This window comes from Pteronotus mesoamericanus, unplaced genomic scaffold (assembly GCF_021234165.1).
Source record: "Pteronotus mesoamericanus isolate MK-2021 breed Mesoamerican mustached bat unplaced genomic scaffold, CSHL_Meso_final contig_169, whole genome shotgun sequence".
NCBI lineage: Eukaryota > Metazoa > Chordata > Mammalia > Chiroptera > Mormoopidae > Pteronotus > Pteronotus mesoamericanus.
In genome coordinates this window covers 3,930,406-3,951,268 of record NW_026555068.1, presented here as the reverse complement: position 1 = coordinate 3,951,268, position 20,863 = coordinate 3,930,406, and the positions used below count along the sequence as shown (strand labels likewise).

General features: G+C 43.4%; 1 protein-coding gene across 1 annotated transcript in view; it reads left to right on the top strand.

Annotated features, from left to right (window-relative positions):
* Window positions 1-20,863, top strand: part of HGSNAT (heparan-alpha-glucosaminide N-acetyltransferase) — a 29,855-nt gene that overhangs the window by 6,077 nt on the left and 2,915 nt on the right. The window contains exons 3-17 of the mRNA XM_054565930.1: window positions 1,042-1,178; window positions 1,389-1,510; window positions 3,804-3,873; window positions 7,176-7,245; window positions 8,186-8,295; window positions 10,091-10,167; window positions 10,845-10,875; window positions 12,229-12,389; window positions 13,512-13,627; window positions 15,591-15,712; window positions 16,110-16,236; window positions 17,371-17,457; window positions 19,597-19,674; window positions 20,292-20,362; window positions 20,462-20,574. Of these exons, the coding sequence (XP_054421905.1) occupies window positions 1,042-1,178; window positions 1,389-1,510; window positions 3,804-3,873; window positions 7,176-7,245; window positions 8,186-8,295; window positions 10,091-10,167; window positions 10,845-10,875; window positions 12,229-12,389; window positions 13,512-13,627; window positions 15,591-15,712; window positions 16,110-16,236; window positions 17,371-17,457; window positions 19,597-19,674; window positions 20,292-20,362; window positions 20,462-20,574 (1,492 nt within the window). The remainder of the gene's footprint in view (window positions 1-1,041; window positions 1,179-1,388; window positions 1,511-3,803; window positions 3,874-7,175; window positions 7,246-8,185; window positions 8,296-10,090; window positions 10,168-10,844; window positions 10,876-12,228; window positions 12,390-13,511; window positions 13,628-15,590; window positions 15,713-16,109; window positions 16,237-17,370; window positions 17,458-19,596; window positions 19,675-20,291; window positions 20,363-20,461; window positions 20,575-20,863) is intronic.

Genomic DNA, 20,863 nt, shown 5'->3' with positions numbered 1-20,863 from the left:
TTAAATGTAGCAATAGGCGGAACACTCTAATATGAAGACTAAAAGGAAAATGACAGTAGTTACCAAATTCATACACTGAACACAGTTGCTGTTACTATATCAATGGATACTTTATAGAATCTGCCTAAATAATTACAAAATTCGTATGAAAAAGTAAGTGAGCAAAAGAATCACAGGGCCACCCAAAAGGAGAATGGGCATCGTGGCAACTCGCTGGCCCATGTCAGATCTGTTACAAAGTTGTGTATTTTGCCAAAAAATGAGAAATGAGGACCAGGACCAAAGTAAGTATAAGAAGCAGAGGCATTTTACATACGAATTTAACATATTACAACTAAAACCATGGGGAAAAGTGTTTAGAATTGTTACATACCATCTGTCAAATGCTCCAAGTGGGTTCAAGTTTTTAAAAAAGCCACAAATTTAAAGAATACTAGACAAGGCAGAACACCTGTTTAAAGTAGTGAAGCAATGGTAGAAATGATAAACCAAATTAGTATGACTAAATAAAACTTTCAGTTAATTTAAATGAATAAGAGCATCATGAGTAGATCTTTTAAAACAATATAACATGTAAATTATAAACATATTTACTTATAATTAAATTATATATTTATTTTTAAAAACAATGTAATTTATATAAATCACATACAAAAAGATAAAACAAGCTTTGGAAGCAGCCTAAAAACTCATAATATTTGATGGAATATAATGCAATCATTAACAATTATAAATATGCAAATTGGGTACAATCGTGGAAATGTATTTGTTAAATAATCAAAACAGTAGAACGCATAATTGAGTGTATGCTGTATTTGTTAGTCATGTGAAAAGTTTACCTGTAAGTAAAGATTGCATAGTTCTGTAACAGCACATTGAGGCAACATGCAGGCAAATTTTATCTAAATTACTGAAATTTTAAAGTTTTTCCATAAATATGAAAGAAAAGTCATTTCAAGACCTTCAGTTGGATGTTCCTGTCCTCCAGCCACCAAGAGACTTTCGAGCACCTTACCAGTGTGCTGCGCTTTTATTCTGCAGTGCTTGCCTCAGCCTCTGGTGATTGTTTCCGGGAGTGGAAAACCTGGGAAACCCAGCGTTGCCACTGTGGCTGTGAGCACCCAGCACAGAGCCTTCCTGCAACTTAATGACACCGTGGAAGAGAAGGAAGTTTGTAGGTTTGTACCTGCTTTGCCGTGACCTGCAGAGGTCTATTTTCTCTCTACTTTTGTTCTTACTTGGTTTTTAGGTTTTTCTTCCTTTAAAATATTTTCTTATGTCTTTCCTGGTCTGCAGCCAGGAATGTCTATCCTTCATGACATAACCAAAATCCATCTCCTTTTTCTCCTAATCTAATCATCTTTCTTAACTTTACCAAATCTTCATAGGCTGGAATACAGCTTTGGGGAATTTGGAAACTATTCGCTCTTGGTAAAGTATGCCCGCAATGGAAGCGGTAATATTGCCTGTGACGTGGTTGTCAATCAGAATCCAGTGGACAGCAACCTTCGTACGTATATGCTCTTTGTGGACTTCTCAGATTTGCATTTTTAAACGTTTTAGCTTTTGAGTACTGTCTGCAACACTTTGTGTAATGTAAAACCTGAATTACAGGTTATCTGTCTCATAATTATGGGATCTTTATTGTGTTATCGGTATTTAAAATACCAAGAAGATTATGTATATGTAAAAAATTATATATCAAAATTATATATATATATATCAGTAGTCTCATAGCTGTTTAATTGCAAAGCATAAATAAGCCAAAAAAGTTAATGCAGTGGAAAGAAACTGTTAAGTATCTTTCCTTGTTTGTGGACTTAGGGTCTAGTATTTCTTATACGTGTCGTATGTTGACAGTCCAGAGGTCCCCTTAGGTTAAAAAGAGACTGTTCATTCTATAATAACTCTACTAAAGAAAATCTGTCACTCTGAGCCCTCCATTAGATAATATAATAAATCTCTAGGGCATTAGTAAGTACTGTTCATATTGAAGCTATTGACGACTGTGGGGTCATGTCATAAGAACAATAAGAGCCACTATGAAAAGGCCAGTATGGGACAACTTAAGTATTAAAAAGAATAAGGAATGTAATTGATGGAAACACATTGAATATACAAAACCCAATGAGTTCATTGTGAAACTAAAAAGAGCAAAGCCCTTCTCCCCAAACAAAAACAATGCTTTGGTTACCTTTGGAGGTAACAGGATTTCTGGTTTTGACTACTATGACTTAAAATTGTCGGTTGAGAGGAAAGATTTAAGTGTTTACCCTGTTTTTCCTGTTTTAACTGTATTTTAGCACAATTAAGTAGCCCTAGGTGGATAGGGTAAATTCTTTAGAGTAGAATTCCAGTTGATAAATGGCAGAGTGGCAGAATGTTTTGCAACGCCTAATGAAATAATCGCTATAGGCGATGCCATCAGATGAAATGGGAACTTTGCACAGGAGGGATCTGGGTTTTAGCAGCTGAACCCATACATCGGGCACATGGTCAGTGCCAGGAGGTGCTTCTGGTGTGGTGCAGTGGGAAGCATCCTTCCCAAGAAAGTTGAACTTGAACTTTCTTAGTCAAGCCTTTGCAGCAAATTTCAGAACACTTGCAGAACATTTGGAGGTTGGGAGAACAAGTTCAGTGGTACCATGAGGAAGCATGCCGACAGATCTAGAACATGAGACATTCTAACAGACGACAGCTGTCCTGGTGTTTAAATCAAGTCAGTGGAGGCTTATGACTAAATGAGACAAGAAACAAAACAGGCAAAGGCAAGGTGTGAATCTTGTTTGGATCTTAATTTGAACATACTCACTACAGAAAACAGCTGGGAATTATTGTTAATTTGGTGTGACTTTGTGGTTCTATCACAAAAGGTTCATGTTTAAGAAACTTTTAATTCTGAAATAGTTTTAGACTTCTAGAAACAGTGCGAAAAAGAGTTCCCATATACCCTTTACCCAGCGTGTTCTACACTCCTAGACTGTGGCTTCATAGCGCAATGATTGAAGCCCCATGTACAATTATTGAAACCAGGAGCTTAACATTGGTACAGTACTGTTAACTGATCTACAGTTTTTATTTTTCTCCAGTTGTTCCTTCTGATTTTTTTTTTCTGGCCCAGGACCCAGTCCAGGTTCCCACAGTGCATTTAATCATCAGGCTCCTTTCTCTCCTCTAACCTTGGACAGTTCCGTAGTCTTTGTCTTTCATGATCTTGACACTTTTGAAAAGGGCCAGGCAGTTCCTTTGTTGTTTGGATTTACTTGCTGTTTTCTCGCCAAGAGGTAGAGGGCACGCCCTTTTGGTAGATGACTTAGGAAGTGGTGCCAGTGCCCTTCTCGGTGGGTCCTGTCAGGAGGTGCACGGTGCTGACGTGAGATACAGCTGAAGGTGTAGGGTGACATCACGTGGTGTCTGAGACTTGCTTAAATACACTCTAGGCAAAAAACAGATAACAAAAAAAACCCAACAAAAAACAAAGGGGAGACTAGTAATAGGTAAAGCAGGAGTGACAATATTCTGATAATTCTAGAATTTAGGTGATGGGTATATATGGGTTTATTATACCGGTCTCTGTATTTTTATGTATGTTGGTATTTTTCATAATGAAAATTAACACTCCCCTTATGAAGTGTTCTCAATTGTTTATAGGAAATTTAGCCTAAGAATATAGGCTTTTCCCTCATTTGTTTTTATTTTTATTTTTTTTCATTTTTCACTTATAGATTAAATGTAACAATGTGATAACTTTGATTCTTATGATGACATTTTTGGTGATGACATCTTTTCTCTCATTTTTATAGCTGTGTGTATTGCTTTCCTTGTTGGCCTATCGGTCGTCATTGCTGTGTGCTTTCTAAAGTTCTTGTTGAGGTAAGCACAATCAGGGAAAGTAGAATGTAGAAAAAATATATTCAGAAAGGGTAGTTTGACCCATCAAATGACCATTATTCATTGAGTAAAGGAGTACTTAATGTGTCCACCATGAATCCCAGTCGTGGGGATTCAGTGTAGCATAAAAGATGATCCCCGACTTCAGGGAAACCATAAACTAATTCTAATGGATCATTGCCTTCAGTTCTCCCAAATGGCTGAAAAAGTAGAAGCAAATGCTTGAGCAATAATTTCCTGAAAGAATCACACATCCTGTTTCATAGCGAGTCGAAGTGGGCGGTGGTGATTTTAGGAGGTGGCCGCCTTGCTGGACTTTGATTCCCTCGCTCTGGCTCTGAGCCCTGGGGCCACCCCTCTAGTCCGGCTCCCCGCTCCCGCAGGCCTGGCACCCTCCCACCCCCAGGCAGAGGGCGAGGTGCAGTGCTTCCAGGCGGCAGGGCAGACTCTTGCCTTTGTTGGGTTAGCAGCTGGAGGAGGGACTTCTTCGGTTAACAGCAATTCTGGTGACAGTGAATTAGTAGTCTGGGAAGAAAAAGAAGGTAAAATAGATCCAGGCCTGGCAAATCACCTTTCCAAGGAACATTCTTTTGTTTTAAAAGGAGTAAGATGGATTTTTTCATGTGCTTAGCCTATTAGTATCTCAGGAAGGACCACACGTTGTTACTGGTGAGCTATATCCAAGCTGGAAGATAGAAAAGCTAGCCTTTAAGTTTGTTGGCTTGGGGAAACCCTGCAACTTTGGGGAGTTTATATACTCTGACCCTCTGCCTTTGTGCATCCTAGAAATAATTCCATGTATGAGAAACCTGACTGTGTATAGGGGTAGAAGAATGACTTGCTGTGCAGTAGCAAATGTGTAATCTATCTGCTTTTTTAGGGACAGAGTATAATCCTAGCAGAGGCATTGCATTTATTTGAATCAAGGTATTATCTCTGTCAGTCTTCGGATAAGATGCAAATACTGTTCCAATTCATTAGGATTTTTTTCATTTGGTGCTTTTGATGCAAATGTATCCATTACGTCACTTTCTGGAGTAATTGGTAGCTGATATCCAGCTCTTGAAAGGGAGGAAATACCACCTCACCCTGCTGTGGAACTGAAACTCTCCTTTGCATGTGAACCCGCCTTTGCAGCGCCAGGCAGAAGGCTATAGTTGGCAAAGCAGGATGCCCTTGTCCTGGCCCTGTCACTTCCCAGCAGGCCCATGATGTCCAGGGAAGTTCAAGTTTGTCTGAACCAGAAAAGGATCTGAAAAAGTAGTGGGAATACAGCTTCTGTCATGTACAAGGAGATTAAGTGCTTTTTAAAAATTTTAACATATTTTAACTTCTCCTTTTCACCCTTCCTTAGATGTCTCTGTTTTGATATTTTTCATGTAATAGTGATGTTATTGGTGCTGAATAAACTAGAAATAGAAGTTTAGTGGTGGGGAAAAGAAAGAAGAAATTATAACTATATGCATTGGATATATGGATCGTGTTTGGATACTGATTTGAAGAATTAAATTGTAAGAAAACTTATGAGACAGGGAAATTGAACAGGCTTTTTGGTAATATAAAGGAATTGATAATATTTTAAAATGTAATAAAGGTACTAGGGTTATGTTTAAAAATCAAAAGATTCTGCCCTGGCTGGTGTGGCTCAGCGGGTTGAGTGCCGGCCTGTGAACTGTAAAGGTCACTGGTTTTATTCCCAGTCAGGGCACGTGTCTGGATTGCAGGCCAGGTCCCAGGTGGGGGCATGTGAGAGGCAACCACACACTGATGTTTCTCTCCCTTTTTTTCTTCCTCCCTTCTCCTCTCTCTGAAAATAAATAAATAAAATCTTAAAAAAAAGGTTCTTATCTTTTGGAGGTACATGCTGAAATATTTGTGGATAAAATGTTATGTGTGGGACGTTAAAATAAAAGGGGTGGAGTGTGAGGGTGTAGGTGAAGAAAGACTGACCATGTGCGGATACTTGTTGCAGCTGGGGGAAGGGTCCATGGATATTTATTATGCTAGTTTGTCTACTTCTGCATATGCTTGAAACTTTCCATGGTAAGAAAAGAAAGAAAAGGGAAAAAAATCCTATGCATTTGGTAATTCAAATGTGCAAAGTTTATGTAAAACGTGGTAAGTAGAAATCTCATATTAAAGAAAAACCAGTAAATATATTTATCTTTTGTTAATCATGTAAATCAGTTTAATATCATCTGGCTATCTTTTGAAACTAAAGTACCCTTCCAGGAAAAAGAACCCGATATGTTAACTATTTGAATTATTCCAAAGTTACTTTCTTACTATGCATACATGCATTTTTATTTAGTTGTAATGGAGTCTGTGTAATGGATTTTTGCTTTTTGTTTTCAATAGCTTATATATTTTAAAAATATTTTACTTATTTTTATTTTTTTTAAAGATTTTATTTATTTATTTTTAGAGAGAGGAAGGGAGGGAGAAGAAAGGAAGAAACATCAATGTATGGCTGCCTCTCACGTGCCCCCAACTGGGGACCTGGCCCACAACCCACACATGTGCCCTGACTGGGGGAATCAAACCAGCGACCCTTTGGTTTGCAGACCCATGTGCAATCCACTGAGCCACACCAGCCAGGGCCAATAGGTTATATTTATTTGTATTTCTTTGTATGCACAGAGCCCGCATGCTTGTTATTTTATTTTCATTTTAAAAAAAATATATTTTATTTATTTTTAGAGAGAGGGGAAGGGAAGAAGAAAGAGAGGGAAGGAAGCATCAATGTGCGAGAGCTGGCCCGCAACCCAGGCATGTGCCCTGACCGGGAATTGAACTGGCAGCTTTTCGCTTTGAGGGACAGTGCTCATCATCTGAGCCGTGGCCGGTCAGGGTACATTCTTGTTGTTTTAACAGCTGTGTTTCCTCCTGTTACACAGCTGTCATATACTGTGTTTAGTCATTTCTGTAATGAGTGTATTTGTTTGGAATTTTTTGCTATTCTAATTTTAGTAGTATTACTAATAAGAATTCTAGCACGAGGGAATAATAATTTCATTAAACCCTCACAAAAACTCTTGAATGAAGGCTCTATCTTAATTTCTATTTTTATTGATGAGGAAACAATGCTGTAAGGGCTGACATTTAAAAATACTGCTGCCATAAACTTTGATTTCTACTTTTGTTTCGTTTAAAACTAAAATGTTTAATTCTTTGACTGGTATGGAATATGGAGTTTAAATTAATATTCTTTCAATGTGATGTCCTATTATTTTGGAAATTCTGCCAAAGAAAATACATTTACTGAGGTTTTTCTTTCTCTGCAGTTTAGATGACTTTAATAATTGGATTTCTAAAGCAATAAGTTCTCGGGAAACTGATCGCCTCATCAACTCTGTGAGTTATTGGGATGCGTCACGTATGGTCTGGGTGGTTTTCTAGATTCAGAATTTACAATTTCCTATTTAATAACCTTTAGTATCAGGCTTAGTTAATATTATTTATATTTTGGAAGTCCAGGTCAATTTGTCCCGTTTTCTCAGTGAAGAGCAGCCTCCTCCCAGCTCCTGGGAAAGGCACGGTCCCCTTTGTTTCTTCAGCGAGGCTGGAACTCAGGGCTGCCTTGTGATGCACGATGTGGGGACGTTCTCCACTCCATAGGCAGCGCGCCTGGCTCAACCCAGTTAGGTGGAGAGTGTCAATTTCTTTTTTTTTTAAAGAGGAGGAATTTTTTAAAAAAATATTTCATTTATTTATTTTTAGAGAGAGGGGAAAGGAGGGAGAAAGAGAAAAAAACATCAATATGTAGTTACCTCTTGTACATCCTCAGCTGGGGACTGGCCTGCAACCCAGGAATGTGCCCTGACTGGGAATCGAACCAGTGACCCTTCGGTTTGCAGGCTGGCACTCAATCCACTGAGCCACACCAGCCACAGTGAGAGTGTCGATATTAAAACAAGAGACATCAGTATTGAATCTATGCATGCAATGGCCTAATCATATGTTAAACATATTATTTCTGCTAATAAATTTGTTGGGGACATATTTTTGTCCACCACAGACATAGTTCCTTGTACACTTATACCAGCTGCACTTACGGACCAGCTCTTTGTTGTCATTTATCAACACGGGCACAGCAAGCTCAGTGGAAAGCACAAAATCAGAGAAATCGAGAAACCAAACCTCTACATGGATCTTTACAAAAGCAAATTGAAGTATCGTTCAGAACAGTGATCTTTAACTTTCCACTCTGTTAATTTCTCTCTAATCAGTAGAAAATGAAATTTATTCCCTAGCATTGTGAATTGTCATTGTCCTTCTCCCTTTTTCTCTGAAGGAGCTGGGCTCTCCAAGCAGGGCAGACCAGCTTGGTGACGATACCCAACCAGAAGCGTGGCGCCTGTCTGCAACGCCTTTGCGCCTCCGCTGTGTGGACACATTCAGGGGGTACGTGGGCTCCCTTGTAACACAGTGGGCTCGGGTAGTCTAAGTTACATGTCTACACATAAACACACTTTTATGTTAATAGATTTTATTTTATTTATTTATTTTTTAGAGAGAGGGGAAGGGAGGGGAACATCAGTGTGAGAGAAAAACATTGATCATTTGCCTCTCACATGCAACCTGCAGCCCAGGCGTGTGCCCTGACCAGAAATTGAACCAGCAACCTTTCACTTTGTGCAATGACATCCACCAACTGGGCCATACTATTTAGGGCACATAAATATACTTTTAAATTAAGGTAGATCTTTCACTTTCTAGGCTAGAGGGGATTTCTTGCTATAAAAATAAAGCAGCAGCCTCACCTTTCTTGAAAACTGTCACGATAGCCTGCACCCTGTGTCACTAGAGAGGAGTAGTGGGACAAGACCAGGAGCAGTTTCTACCGGTGTGTAGACTCTGCTGAGTTAAGGTCATCGCACTGGGGCAGGCAGCGGTGTGTGGGGCCCCGTGGCCATCCGTGCCCCCCACCCCCTGCTTTGGCCGGTCACCAGCTTGACAGAGGAGAAGATGCGTCAGTCCAGAAATGAACGCCAGAACGTGATGGACTCAGCGCTCATCCTCCAGCACTGTTGGCAAAACAGCTAGAATATCAGACCTTTCAATAACAAAGCCACAGTGTCATAGAGTAAATTATTATTTTATAGTTCTGGTAGAAGATTGAAGGCCCCGACCAATCTCCGAAAATAAAGTATAAAACTAAATAGCTGGAAATAAATATCTAGGTATCAGGTCTTCCATTTCTACTCACCACGGTCTCTAAACTCTAGTGATAACCTTGTAATCCTGTCCCGGCCTCAGCAGAGCCCTGGGTGTTCCTGGTGTGTATATTTGAAGCTGAATAATAGTAACAGAAATGATAATAACAACTGCTAACAGTCTTGAGTTCTCACTATGTGCCAGGCACTGTTGTAACTTGTCTTAATTTATGTACTCTCTTAACAGTCCCATGAGGTATATCCTTTTAATATACCTGTTTCACAGATAAAGAAATTGAGCCAGAGAGTTAAGTAACAACTCTGGGACTAAGTGAGACAGGCAGGATTTGATTCTAGGCACTTGGGCCCCAGAATCTCCACAAACGACCCCTTAATGTACGAAAGCCTTCATTCCCTGCCTTCTACAGAATTAGCATCAAACAATAGCATATCCAGGAATGCTTTTATTGTATTGCTCTCTCTGATTCTCATCGCCATATAAAGTATTCACAGGTAGACAGGAACCAACGTTAATTAAGTGCTGAAATTGCCAACCTCTGGTTGGGTGCTACAGTGTGCATTACTGCCAAGCGTCCTGGCGGTCCCTCCATGAGGTGCGCCCTCTCACCGAGAAGCACACTGAGGTAACTGGCGAGGGTTCTGCCTATGGTCTTACGGTTCATAGGAGAGAAGGACCGAAGACATGAACCCTTAGCTCTTACTGTAGGGACTGTATGCCTTCAACTACCGTTCTTTAACTTGAGACATTTAAATAGCACAAAATTGAGCAATTGGAAATGTTTTGCTTTGCTTTCAAGTTATACAGTTTACTGTTAGTGTAAATTTTTCCTAAGAATTCATCATGTTGGATGTCTAGATTTGGTGTAGGGTCCTAAATGCAGTGGCTAGAAGTAATCATCCCTTGCTCTTTAAGTGCCCTCTTGTATCATGACCACCTCGTGAGTGCAAGTGTGTCCCTGGCAGTGGGGCCGTTCCTTTCACCATGGGCACACCCTGAAAATGGGCTCTTTCTCGCTTTACAGGCTGGCTCTCATCCTCATGGTCTTCGTTAATTATGGAGGAGGAAAGTATTGGTATTTCAAACACGCAAGTTGGAATGGTAAGTCCTTTCCTAAAGGTCTTGTACTTAAGTAGGACCCCTTCAAGACCCATGGGCGGGAGGATCCCTCTGCCCCCTGGAGATGCAGAGCCAAGGCCCCAGCAGCTTCCTCAGAGCCACTGAGCTCCTGCCCCCCATAGAATGACCTTTAGATTCCTTTGTTGTTTCTTTTGTGTTCTGTGCCTCCGTAATGCTTCACTGTGATAACCCGGAGACTCCAAAGGTCTCTGCTGCAGGACTGTGGGGCTCTGCAGAAGATGTTAAGAACTTAGTTATAAATGGTCCCTGTCATGTTCTAGACATGCCTTTCAGTACAGGCATGTGCACGCCTCCTGAGACTCCTGGGCCTCCTCGGGGTGCCCTTGGCTGAGGCTGGGCTGAGTGGTGCTGAGCGGTGGCAGTGAGTCCGCCTTGGTGCTTGGATAGCACTGCTTAACGATAACAAACTTGTCCACAAACTTCTGCTTTGGTCCCCCCGGGCCCAGTTACACTCTTAGGCGATGCTCTAGGCCCAGTGATGGGTGGCAGAGTCCCCAGGGAGTGCCTGTCACTTCAAGCGTTTTCCTTGAACTCTGAGATTCCTTTCCTTATTTATCAGAATATAATGGGGCCAGTCTACATTTAGAAAGTGTTTACATTCTAGAGCCCCTTTCCTTACTCTTTGTGTTTTTCTGCAGGACTGACGGTGGCTGACCTTGTGTTCCCATGGTGAGTTGGCAGTCCGCCACCAGCCCTTCCGCAGGGTCATCTCCAAGGTTTTCTTTTCGGCTAATGAGGGAGACTCTCTGAGGCCAGCCTTGAGCTGCGGGCCACAGACAGCTCTGTGTTACTCACAGGCCTCTGCTGTTGTGAGGTCCCTCCAAAAGTTGTGGTGCTGAATAACACTCACACTCAGCATAGTGCTTATCTAAGGCACGTACGTATGTGTAAGAGATGAGTGATTTCCACGAGAACGTTTTGTTAGTGTAGACATGATACACAAGGTCCTGGAATCTTGTAGGAAATTATAAATTCCATGTAAATACTACTGATCCTGAAAATAAATGTAAAAATCATTTCTAAGAGAAATGCAGTATATTGGTATCAGGGAATTCTGATAAGGGCAATGATTCTTATTCTAAAATTTAGAATAAGAGTGGAGTAACCAAACCCTGTTGTTACTTACCTGTGACTTGTTACTCTTTTTTCGTGGCCCCTGACTTGCTGTCCAGTGTGGAATTTGTGTCTTCGCTTTGAGCAACTGCACTCTGTCATCCGGAGGGAATCCTGGCTGTTGGATTGTCCTTGGTCTCTCATGTTTCGTCGCTAATATGAACTCAGGGCTTGTTGGGAGGTTCCTTTTTGAGATGAGTTTGGGTAGAGGAACTTTTGCAAGCCTGCAGGCCTGGTAGTTATTCACGCATCTTCTCCGTGAGGTTCCCTATGGAAAAGTGGCCTGTTTCCTGTTCCTGATACCAGAGGCTTTTGACTGATTGCAGGGTCCCCGGGAGGAAGCCCCGGACCCAAGCAGTGTGGCAAGAGCAAACTCACCTCGTTAGCCTTCGCCAAGTAACTGGAAGAATTACTGTTCTGACTTTTTAAAAGAGAGGTACTTTCATATGGTAAAAGAAAGGAAGGATGGAATGTGGCTAAGACAAAATCAGAAAAAAATAATAAAGCTTTCATTTTTCTTTCAGGAGCAAGAGTGAAGTTAGAAAAGACTGAAATGGGTGGTCTCTTTCTCAAGTACTTTGAGGGTGTGCTAGTGAATATGGCACTATTTGGATGGTAGCATTTTCATCATCATTCCTCTCTGATAATTAAACAGGACAGTTGTCCTTGGAAGTCACCCTCCGTACTGAAGAGTTTCCTCTCAGACAGGACTCGAAGGCATGCAAACCCTATCGCCCAGCAGGGAACATTCTGACAGGTCCTCCACTATTACCTGCTGTCATTCCAGGAATTGGCTACTTTAAAAAATCACGTGCTGCTTCTCTTTTAGGAGATTAGAAAGTATTAATGGTATATAGACAAAAAAACTGGAAATGGCCACCTAGTAAAAGCTGGGTTTTTTTTTTTTAGGTTTGTGTTTATTATGGGATCTTCCATTTTTCTATCAATGACCTCCATACTGCAGCGGGGATGTTCAAAACTCAGGTTGCTGGGGAAAGTTGTGTGGAGGAGTTTCCTGTTAATCTGTTTAGGAATCGTCATTGTGAACCCCAATTATTGCCTTGGGCCATGTAAGTATTTTTCCCCTCTGTTAATTTATAATCAGGTTGAAATATAGAAACTACATGTTGTAATTTGAAAAACATGTAATTCCTGCAGAAAGAACAGTTATTAGAAGAGTGTATATGATGCTTGCATAAGTTTGGACATTGTTGTTGTTATACTGGACTTTTAGACCTGGGAGGAGCCTTGCAGACCACCCAAAGCCACCTCTTGCCATGAGCCATTGAAGTGCTTTCTGCAGATTAGCTAAGTGTGGGGTGGGGGGCAGAGTAGGACCAGACCAGGTCACCGGGTCCTCAGATGCTGCTCTCCTGCCACTGTGGTTCCATCAGCTTTCATGATAAGGCTGTTGTGTGGTGGTTCAAGAATTCACCTTTGTCACCAGCTGTGTGCCAGCCGGGTCGCTGGGAAGGAATGACGCCTTTTCATTGTTTTAGTGGCATGAGTGAGATTGGAGAGCTGAAGGAAGGATGTAAATCCTGTATTTGGGACCCAGTATCAGAATTGAGGAAGGCAGTGGTCACTGTCGTCAAGGGGAATTAGCAAAAAGGACACAAATATCTAGTCGCCAGCCAAACCAACCCCTCAGGCACGGAGCACTGACACTTTAGGCAGTAGGGGGGCGTAGAGGTCACTTCTAGTTGGGGTCAAAAGGGGAGGTGTCACATAAAGTCGATGCAGTGGATCTCCAGGAGCGGGCTGCTGCTTACAGGAGGACACATTCTAGGGTCCACACTTCCAGGGACACAGTCATGTAGCCTGGAGGGCAGGGGGAGTCTGTCTGTGGCCTGTGCTGGGCCTGCACGTTCCTGGTGGGTGTGCGAATTGAATCCATATTGTTATGAGAAAGGGCCGGGAGGTGAACTTTCAGGGCCACGGGTAGTCCTTGCTCCGTCCCCACACCCGAGGAGGACGCTCCTGTTTTCATCCCAGTCTCCCAGCGGGCCAGCTTCCTGCTCTGAGCTTGAGCGGTGTCTCCTGACCCTATATAGTGTTTCCTTCTCGGAGAGCTTAAGAAGACTCACTCAGGTGTCATGTGGGTGTGTCTTCCCCCTTAGAAAAAGGTGATGTTGTCTTGGGGTGAAATGAGAAATGCGGGCTGACCCTCACCTAACTCGTACTTTCCACAGTGTCATGGGATAAGGTGCGACTCCCAGGCGTGCTCCAGCGGCTGGGGGTGACCTATTTCGTGGTGGCCGTGTTGGAGCTCCTCTTCGCAAAGCCTGTGCCTGAACGTGGTGCCTGGGTGAGAGACCCCACTTTTTTAAACAAAAAGAGAGCTGGGAAATAGCACTGTATAGTTTTGAGAACTTTCTTTAGCTCTGAGTACAGTACTGTACTTCAGCAGACTCTTTAATGCTATTGGTCAAATACATTCTTTTTTTTCCTGCAATTACTTATTTTTATTTAGTCTTTGTATCAGTAAATTTTTTTATTGCGGTTAAAAAACCAAACACACGTGAGATCTACACTCTTAACACATTTTTAAGTGTCCTGTAGTCAAATGCATTTGGATGGCATTAACGTAATACCACCATCCTCTAGTTTGCTAGTTTAGGCTCTTTCAATTTCCTTGTGGTATAAGATATATTTTTAAAAACTTACATTACATATTAATATCTATTTAAAAGACTGCAAAGGTTCAATGTGGAGGAAAGTGACAAGCTAGGGTGTGGGAGAATGACAGTATGTCCTTGGCTGTTTCTTTGTGTAAGAAGCATGTGAGTCACTTCTGTCTTCCTGTAAATTGCTGAGTTTACCCAGGTGACAGCTATTTCTTTTTCCTTAATGGAAGTGAAAATTCAGGTAGAAATGTTTAAACCATTACATTTGGGGCCCAACTAAACAATAAATTAGCCCTGGCTGGTGCAGCTCAGTGGGTGAGGCCGACCTGCTAACCAAAGGGTCGCTGGTTCGATTCCCGGTTAGGAAACATGCCTGGGCTGTGGGCCAGATCCCCAGTAGGGGGTGCGCTAGAGGCAACCCCACAATTGATGTTTCTTTCCCTCTCTTTCTTCCCTTCCCCTCTCTCTAAAAATAAATGATTTAAAAAACCAGTAAATTAATAAAGCTGTACCTTTTTTCTAGCTTCTTTCTGTATATGTCATTAACAAGTTCTTCATCAAATCCCAAATTCTCTTGGTGCTCAGTTACATGCTTTGCAGTGTGTTTAGTCGTCACTCCTTTCCCTCCTCTGCCCTCCCTGCAGTCTGCCTGTAGCTTCTGTCGTAGATTCCGTTACTGTGAAGTGCGACTAGACGTGTGCAGGTGAACCTGGGCGTGGTGAGCCGCCCGTGGGAGCCTAGGGTCTGTGGAGGCTCGTCCAGGGCCTGCCATGGCCACCACGATGGAGCAGGGGTTGGGTGGGTCCCCAGCATAGGTGCATTGCACCCTTTTTCCTTTAGCCAGAATAGTTCCAAAAGTTTAAATTTCATTTTTCTTTTAAAGCGTTTCTTTTTTAACTTCTTTTTTTAGAACATCTTAATTGAGATATAGTTCATATACCATAAAACTCACGTTTGACGTGTACAATCTAGTGATATTTAACGCTACTCAGAGTTGTGTACTCATCACCACTCTCTCATTCTAGAACATCCTCCCCACCCCCAAAGAGGCCCTGCGCTCCCTAGTAGCCACTTTCTCCTCTCACGAGTCCCCTCGCCCACGCCAGTCTACGTTCTGTCTCTATAAGATCTGCTGATTTGGGACATTTCATATAAATGGAATTATACAGTGTGTGGCTTTTATGTCTGGCTCCTTTTACTTAGCATACTAATTTTCAAAATTTATCCATGTAGGGCCCGGTGTTAGTACTTGATTCCTTGGTGAATAGCATTCCATTTTGTAAATGTACCATATTTTATATCTATTCATCAATTGATGGGCATTTGACTTGTTTCCACTTTTTGGCTATTATGCAGTTTAATGATTACATGTACATTTGTGTACAAGTTTTGTGTGAACATCTGTTTTCAGTCCTCCTCGGTATAAGAGTGGAGTTGTCCACGGGTTTCTTTTATTGTGGTCTTTAGTAGAGAGGGAACATGTAGGTCACATAATACGAATGAAATAAACATGCATGTATTTTTGTATTACTACAATGGAGGCCAAGAGAGGGCTCACGGGGACTTTTCCAATCACAGGTACTGAGCATCAGTTCCCATTCTACTTGCATGTAGTTTATATGTTTTTTTATGCCCCTCACTCAGGAGGGAGGATGCTCTTCTCTTCAAGACATCACCTCCAGCTGGCCCCAGTGGCTCTTCATCCTGATGCTGGAGAGCATCTGGCTGGCCTTGACCTTCTTCTTACCTGTTCCTGGATGCCCCACGTAAGTGAACCCACCCACGTAGGTAATCCCTTTCCGCGTGCCATTTTCTGCAAAGTGGGATTTTGGAGGCTCTACTTTCAAATTTCCCAAGTCAAAGGAACCCTTGGCCGCTCCTTCGTCTCCTTCGAAGCCTGCTTTCTATCGGGAGGAGAACTGGGTGTGTGTCCAGAGCAGTGTCCGTGTGAGGTTTCATTCGGGGTCAGTTTGAATAGAAGTTGCCGAGCCTTAACGAGGTAGGGGGCAGTCGAGTCAAAGAGCAGTGGGGGGAGTGCCGGCGCTGGGGGGTTCCCAGGTCTGTAGGCATTTGAGGGTCTTTGTTGGGCTGCCTACACAGCCAGCAGGTGCTCCTATCCCCTCTGGAATCTTGTTTATTAAATACTTGTTCTCACTTCGCCAGCGGCTACCTGGGCCCCGGCGGCATTGGCGATCTGGGGAAGTATCCAAATTGTACCGGAGGAGCTGCCGGCTACATCGACCGCCTGCTTCTGGGAGAGGACCACATCTATCAGCATCCTTCCTCCACGGTGAGCGACACGGGCTTGCACTTAGAACTGAGCACGTAGGAGCCCTGAAGGGGAGGGAAGGAGACAGGACTGGCCATCTTTCAAGTGTGCCATTTAAGAGACTGATGGGAACCAATCTTTATTTGAAAAAGTGACTGACTTCAGTGACTTCATTGTTCCTTGTGGGGCAGTATGTAAGCATTACTTTGGATCTTAAAGCGAGAGCACCGTGTGTCAAATGTGGAGCACGGTGCTTCTCCGTGTGTCAGGTCGGATTTCCTGGGAGCGGACTCTGGGCCGGAGCCTTGGGTGCTGGAGGTCTGCCAGGCAGGCCCCCTCTGGGGACCAGCACCTGCTGGGAACGAAGGGCAGAGGGAGCAGCTGAACTGCATCGCAGCCCCGCGAAGGCCGCAGCTGATCTTCTGGTGGGCAGGGTGGGTGGGGTGGCCTTTCAGAGTGGTTCTCAACTGAGGGGAGGGACCCAGCTCTTATACCCCTGGCTGGTTGGGGACTGCCTCCAGCAAGGGGGTGTGACTCCTAGAGAGGCAGCTCTCTTCAGTCAAGGACAAATCCAGAAGAGAGTCTTGGCTGAGGGCTATTGGCCATTAATACTTGAAGCAGCTGAGGAATGAAGGTTTTAGTCCTGAAAAGGGTGGGGGAGGGGGATATCTGGGTGGTACATTAGAGCATCCGCCACACTATTTCCAAATTTCTACAGTTTCTACAATAACTGTTATTTTATAATAAAAAGGCACAGATGTATTAAATGTTATTTGCCTTGAAGGAAGATAGGAAGCTGTTGATGTTACAACAGGGTTGACCACAGAGAATGAACTTGAAAACTGTGAGGGTATCATACCTGGTGCTTGAAACTGGCTAGGAGTGTGTTGTGTTGCCGAGCCGCCTGAAGGCGAAGTGGCAGCGCTGGACCGTGGCTCATCCTTGGCCTCTGCGTCCCCTTCTGAAGTGTTGCACCGCGCACACTTTCTTGGCCAGAAGTATTCTGCTTATAAGCCCCACGTGTTGACAATGAATCTGCGCAGTAGAAACAAAGCACGCTAAATATTGCAGCGTACTGAAGTTTGTAGTCAGTCTGCGGGTCGTGTGTGTGCGTTTTCATGGTCAATGAGTGCTGCCTTCTCCTCTTTTGTTCAGGTGGTTTATCACACCAGGGTGGCCTACGACCCGGAAGGAATCCTAGGGACCATCAACTCCATTGTGATGGCATTTTTAGGAGTTCAGGTATTTGTTCATTTCATGAGGAGACTCTTTCTGACAGGTTGTGATTACTGATTACTAATTCAAAAACTATTTCATTAAAGTAATTGGAAGCGTATTACCTTCTGTGTATTACAGGTCTAGTAAATTCTGTTTACATTCAACAGATTGTCAAAACTAAAAGTTGCTAAAATTCAGCACATTCAAATGTTAGGTGTAATTTCTATATTCTGAAAATAAATTCTTATTTTCCTATGGCCTATCTTGGAAATGGGCACAGCGGTTTCTGGGTAAAAGGTTCTCTGCTGGACTGCACATGGTTGGGTACTGGTGATGCTGGGAGGTCCTGTGTCACAGCTCTGTTTTCTTTCTTTCTTTTTTTTTTTCCATTTTTATTTGATTTGAGAGAGAGAGAGTGAAAGAGAGAAACATCAGTTCATTGTCCCACTTATTCATGCTTTTATTGGTTGCTTCTTGTATGTGTCCTGGCCAGGAATTGAACCCGCAACCTTGGTGCATCGGGACGACGCTCTAACCAACCGAGTCACCGGGCCAGGGTTCCTGTCACATTTCTTTTGTGTACACTTACGTGGTTTCAAGATGTGTGTTTTTTAAAAACATTTTAAATTTTATTTATTTATTTATTTTTAGAGAGAGGGGAAGGGAGGGAGAAAGAGGGAGAGAAACATCCATGTGCAAGACCTGATCCTCAATCCAGGCACGTGCCCTGAAGGGGAAGTGAACAGGTGACCTTTTGGTTTGCGGGATGACACCCAACCCACTGAGCCGCACTAGCCCGGGCTCCAGTTGTGCATACTTTATGACAAAGTCAATACAGGCTATTCTTAGTTGATCTCACGTGTTAAAATTCTGAGCAGTCTAGATTTTTCTTCCGAAAGTTCTCTTTATTGGTATTTGAAATTGTTACTTGAGGGGCACTAACTGGGAGGGGAAAATGTGCAAAGTAGTTCTCCCCTGTGACGATGAAAACACTCTACATCTGTGCCCTCTGGTGCGACTGAACACTTGGCTGTGGCTGGTGTGCCCGGGGTGCTGAATTTAAAATTTTATTTAAGTTTAATTTGAAGTAGGCACGTGTGGCTAGCAGCTCCTGTGTTGGATCATGCTGGTCTAAAGCATGTACACTTTGGTGGTTAAATCATTTCGTATTTAGGAACACTGCCTTTATCTCTGTAGCACTTCATAGTGCACGTTACGCTGGGTTTAATCGCTGCATATGCACTCCAGGAGGGTCTGGGCCCCGGGAGCTGCCTCGGATAGTGGCTCCGAGTGCAGACGTGGTGAGCTCTGCCTGGGCTTGGACCCAGCTCTGTCCCTTGTTAGCTGGGTGGCCCTGGGCCTGGGGCTTGACCACTCTGTGCTGCAGTAGCACCTACTCCATAGAGGTGTTGAGAGGATAAGATAACTTAATTCATGAGAAGTTCTAAGCACTGGCACATAGAAAACATAAATTCAGCTATTACTATAAATTATTAACACTTGTAGTCTGATGTTTTGAGACATTAATTCCTAATTTGGGAGGATTCTTATGCAGAGTTCAGATGGTACTGTTTTTAAAATGTTTCCCTGCCTCCAGCTCCACCCTGCCCCTATTGCTGTCCCTGATTTATACCATTGCCAGACTGGACCATCGGCAGGCCAGTCTGAGCTGCTCCCTTTGATGTAATTGGAAGTACTTGTAAGTTTTGGGGGGAAATAAGTGACTTTCCTTGGCTCCCTATCGCCTCTGGGAGGAAGCCAGTGCCTCTCAGTGAAACTGAGAAGCTGCCCTCCCTGCCGCCTTCTCGCCCTCCGCGCCCTGCAGCCTTTCTGAATCGGCCGCAGCATCTGAGGATGCTGGGCTTTTTCTCCCGCCTCTGGCCATGCTCTTCCAGTTGGTCTGAACGCTCTTCCTGCTTCGCGTTCCTGTCCTCAACTCTGTGGCACTTCCTTTCTAACGCCTTTCTCCCCCCAGGGGGGCCCACATGCCTCCCAGTCTCCACTAGTCCAGGGTGGGAATAACATGACTTTCCTCGTTGTAATCTCAGTGCCCAGCGGGGTGCCTGGCAGATGAGTCCCGTGAGTGACTAAGATCATGGATGGATACGAAATGAGAAAGTACCTTAGGTGATTCTCTTGGTTGCACTGTGTTTTCTTTTCCAGGCAGGAAAAATCCTCTTGTATTACAAAGAGCAGACCAAAGACATTCTGATCAGATTCACTGCCTGGTGGTGTTTTCTAGTGAGTAACCGACATTACCCCGTAAAATTCCTTTTCTTCATACATACACATTTTAAAGAAAAAAGTATTTAGCAACACTGGTATATCAGCGGTGACCATAGGTAGCATTCTTCACTTGAATAACAGAGAGGAACAAATCTTCACACCTAAATTCTGAGGTTCGTTTTTTACGGAAAATGTTATAAATAAGTCAGCGTTTGCCATCCGTCAGCCAGGGATGTGTGGAGACATGGATCTGAGGTTTGGGTCTTGGTGGGGAGCCACACCAGAAAGACCAGGCAAATGAGAACAGGCTGCCAAACATCAGCTTCCAGATTGACAGGGGAGAGAGGAGCTGCAAGGCCGACTGCTCATTTTACGCCTGACCTTGCAGTTATGTTTCCCCACCACGCTTCACTCTCATTGATCACTTAGCTTTCCTTCAACTCAGAGAAATGCTGAAAAAATACTTCTAGAAAATTTTTTAGTTACGCATCTTAAAAAATGCTTTTCCAGCTAAACGAACATGACACAATTCTCAGCTCCCTGACAATTAAATAACTACTATTTTTCATTTTAAAACATATTTTTTTTTGAGATAATATAAAAACTTTTAACATCCTTCTCCCCCGTGATAGGGGCTTATCTCTCTTGCTTTGACGAAAATTTCTGAAAATGAAGGCTTTATTCCAGTAAACAAAAATCTTTGGTACGTATAGAAAACAGTGTCATTTCAACGTTCGTGATTGCGCGTGCTCACGTTGGATGCACCCTCGGGGCCTGAAACAGCTTGTCCCCCCCCTCCTAGGTCCATCTCGTACGTCACCACGCTGAGCTCCTTTGCCTTCTTCATCCTGCTCATCCTCTATCCCATTGTGGATGTGACGGGAGTGTGGACGGGAACCCCGTTCTTTTACCCAGGTAAGCCACCCCAAACAAAGCTGACAGTAGTGACCAACTGGACTGGCCCAGAGAGACCAGCTGGGCATGCCCAGTGCCAGGGCCTCGAGCCACAGCCCTGGTGGCATGTTCTCCACCACGCGGGCTGAGGGAGAAAGCAGCAGGGGTCACGCAGCCCCAGGCCGTGAAGTGCGGTGCTGGCCTGTTCCGAAATAGCCCAGCTGTTTTACCCCCTTACACTGATATTTGGTGTTCCTCAGGCAGTGACTCGGGGCACATCATCCAGTTTCTGATGTTTCAGGAACGGGGC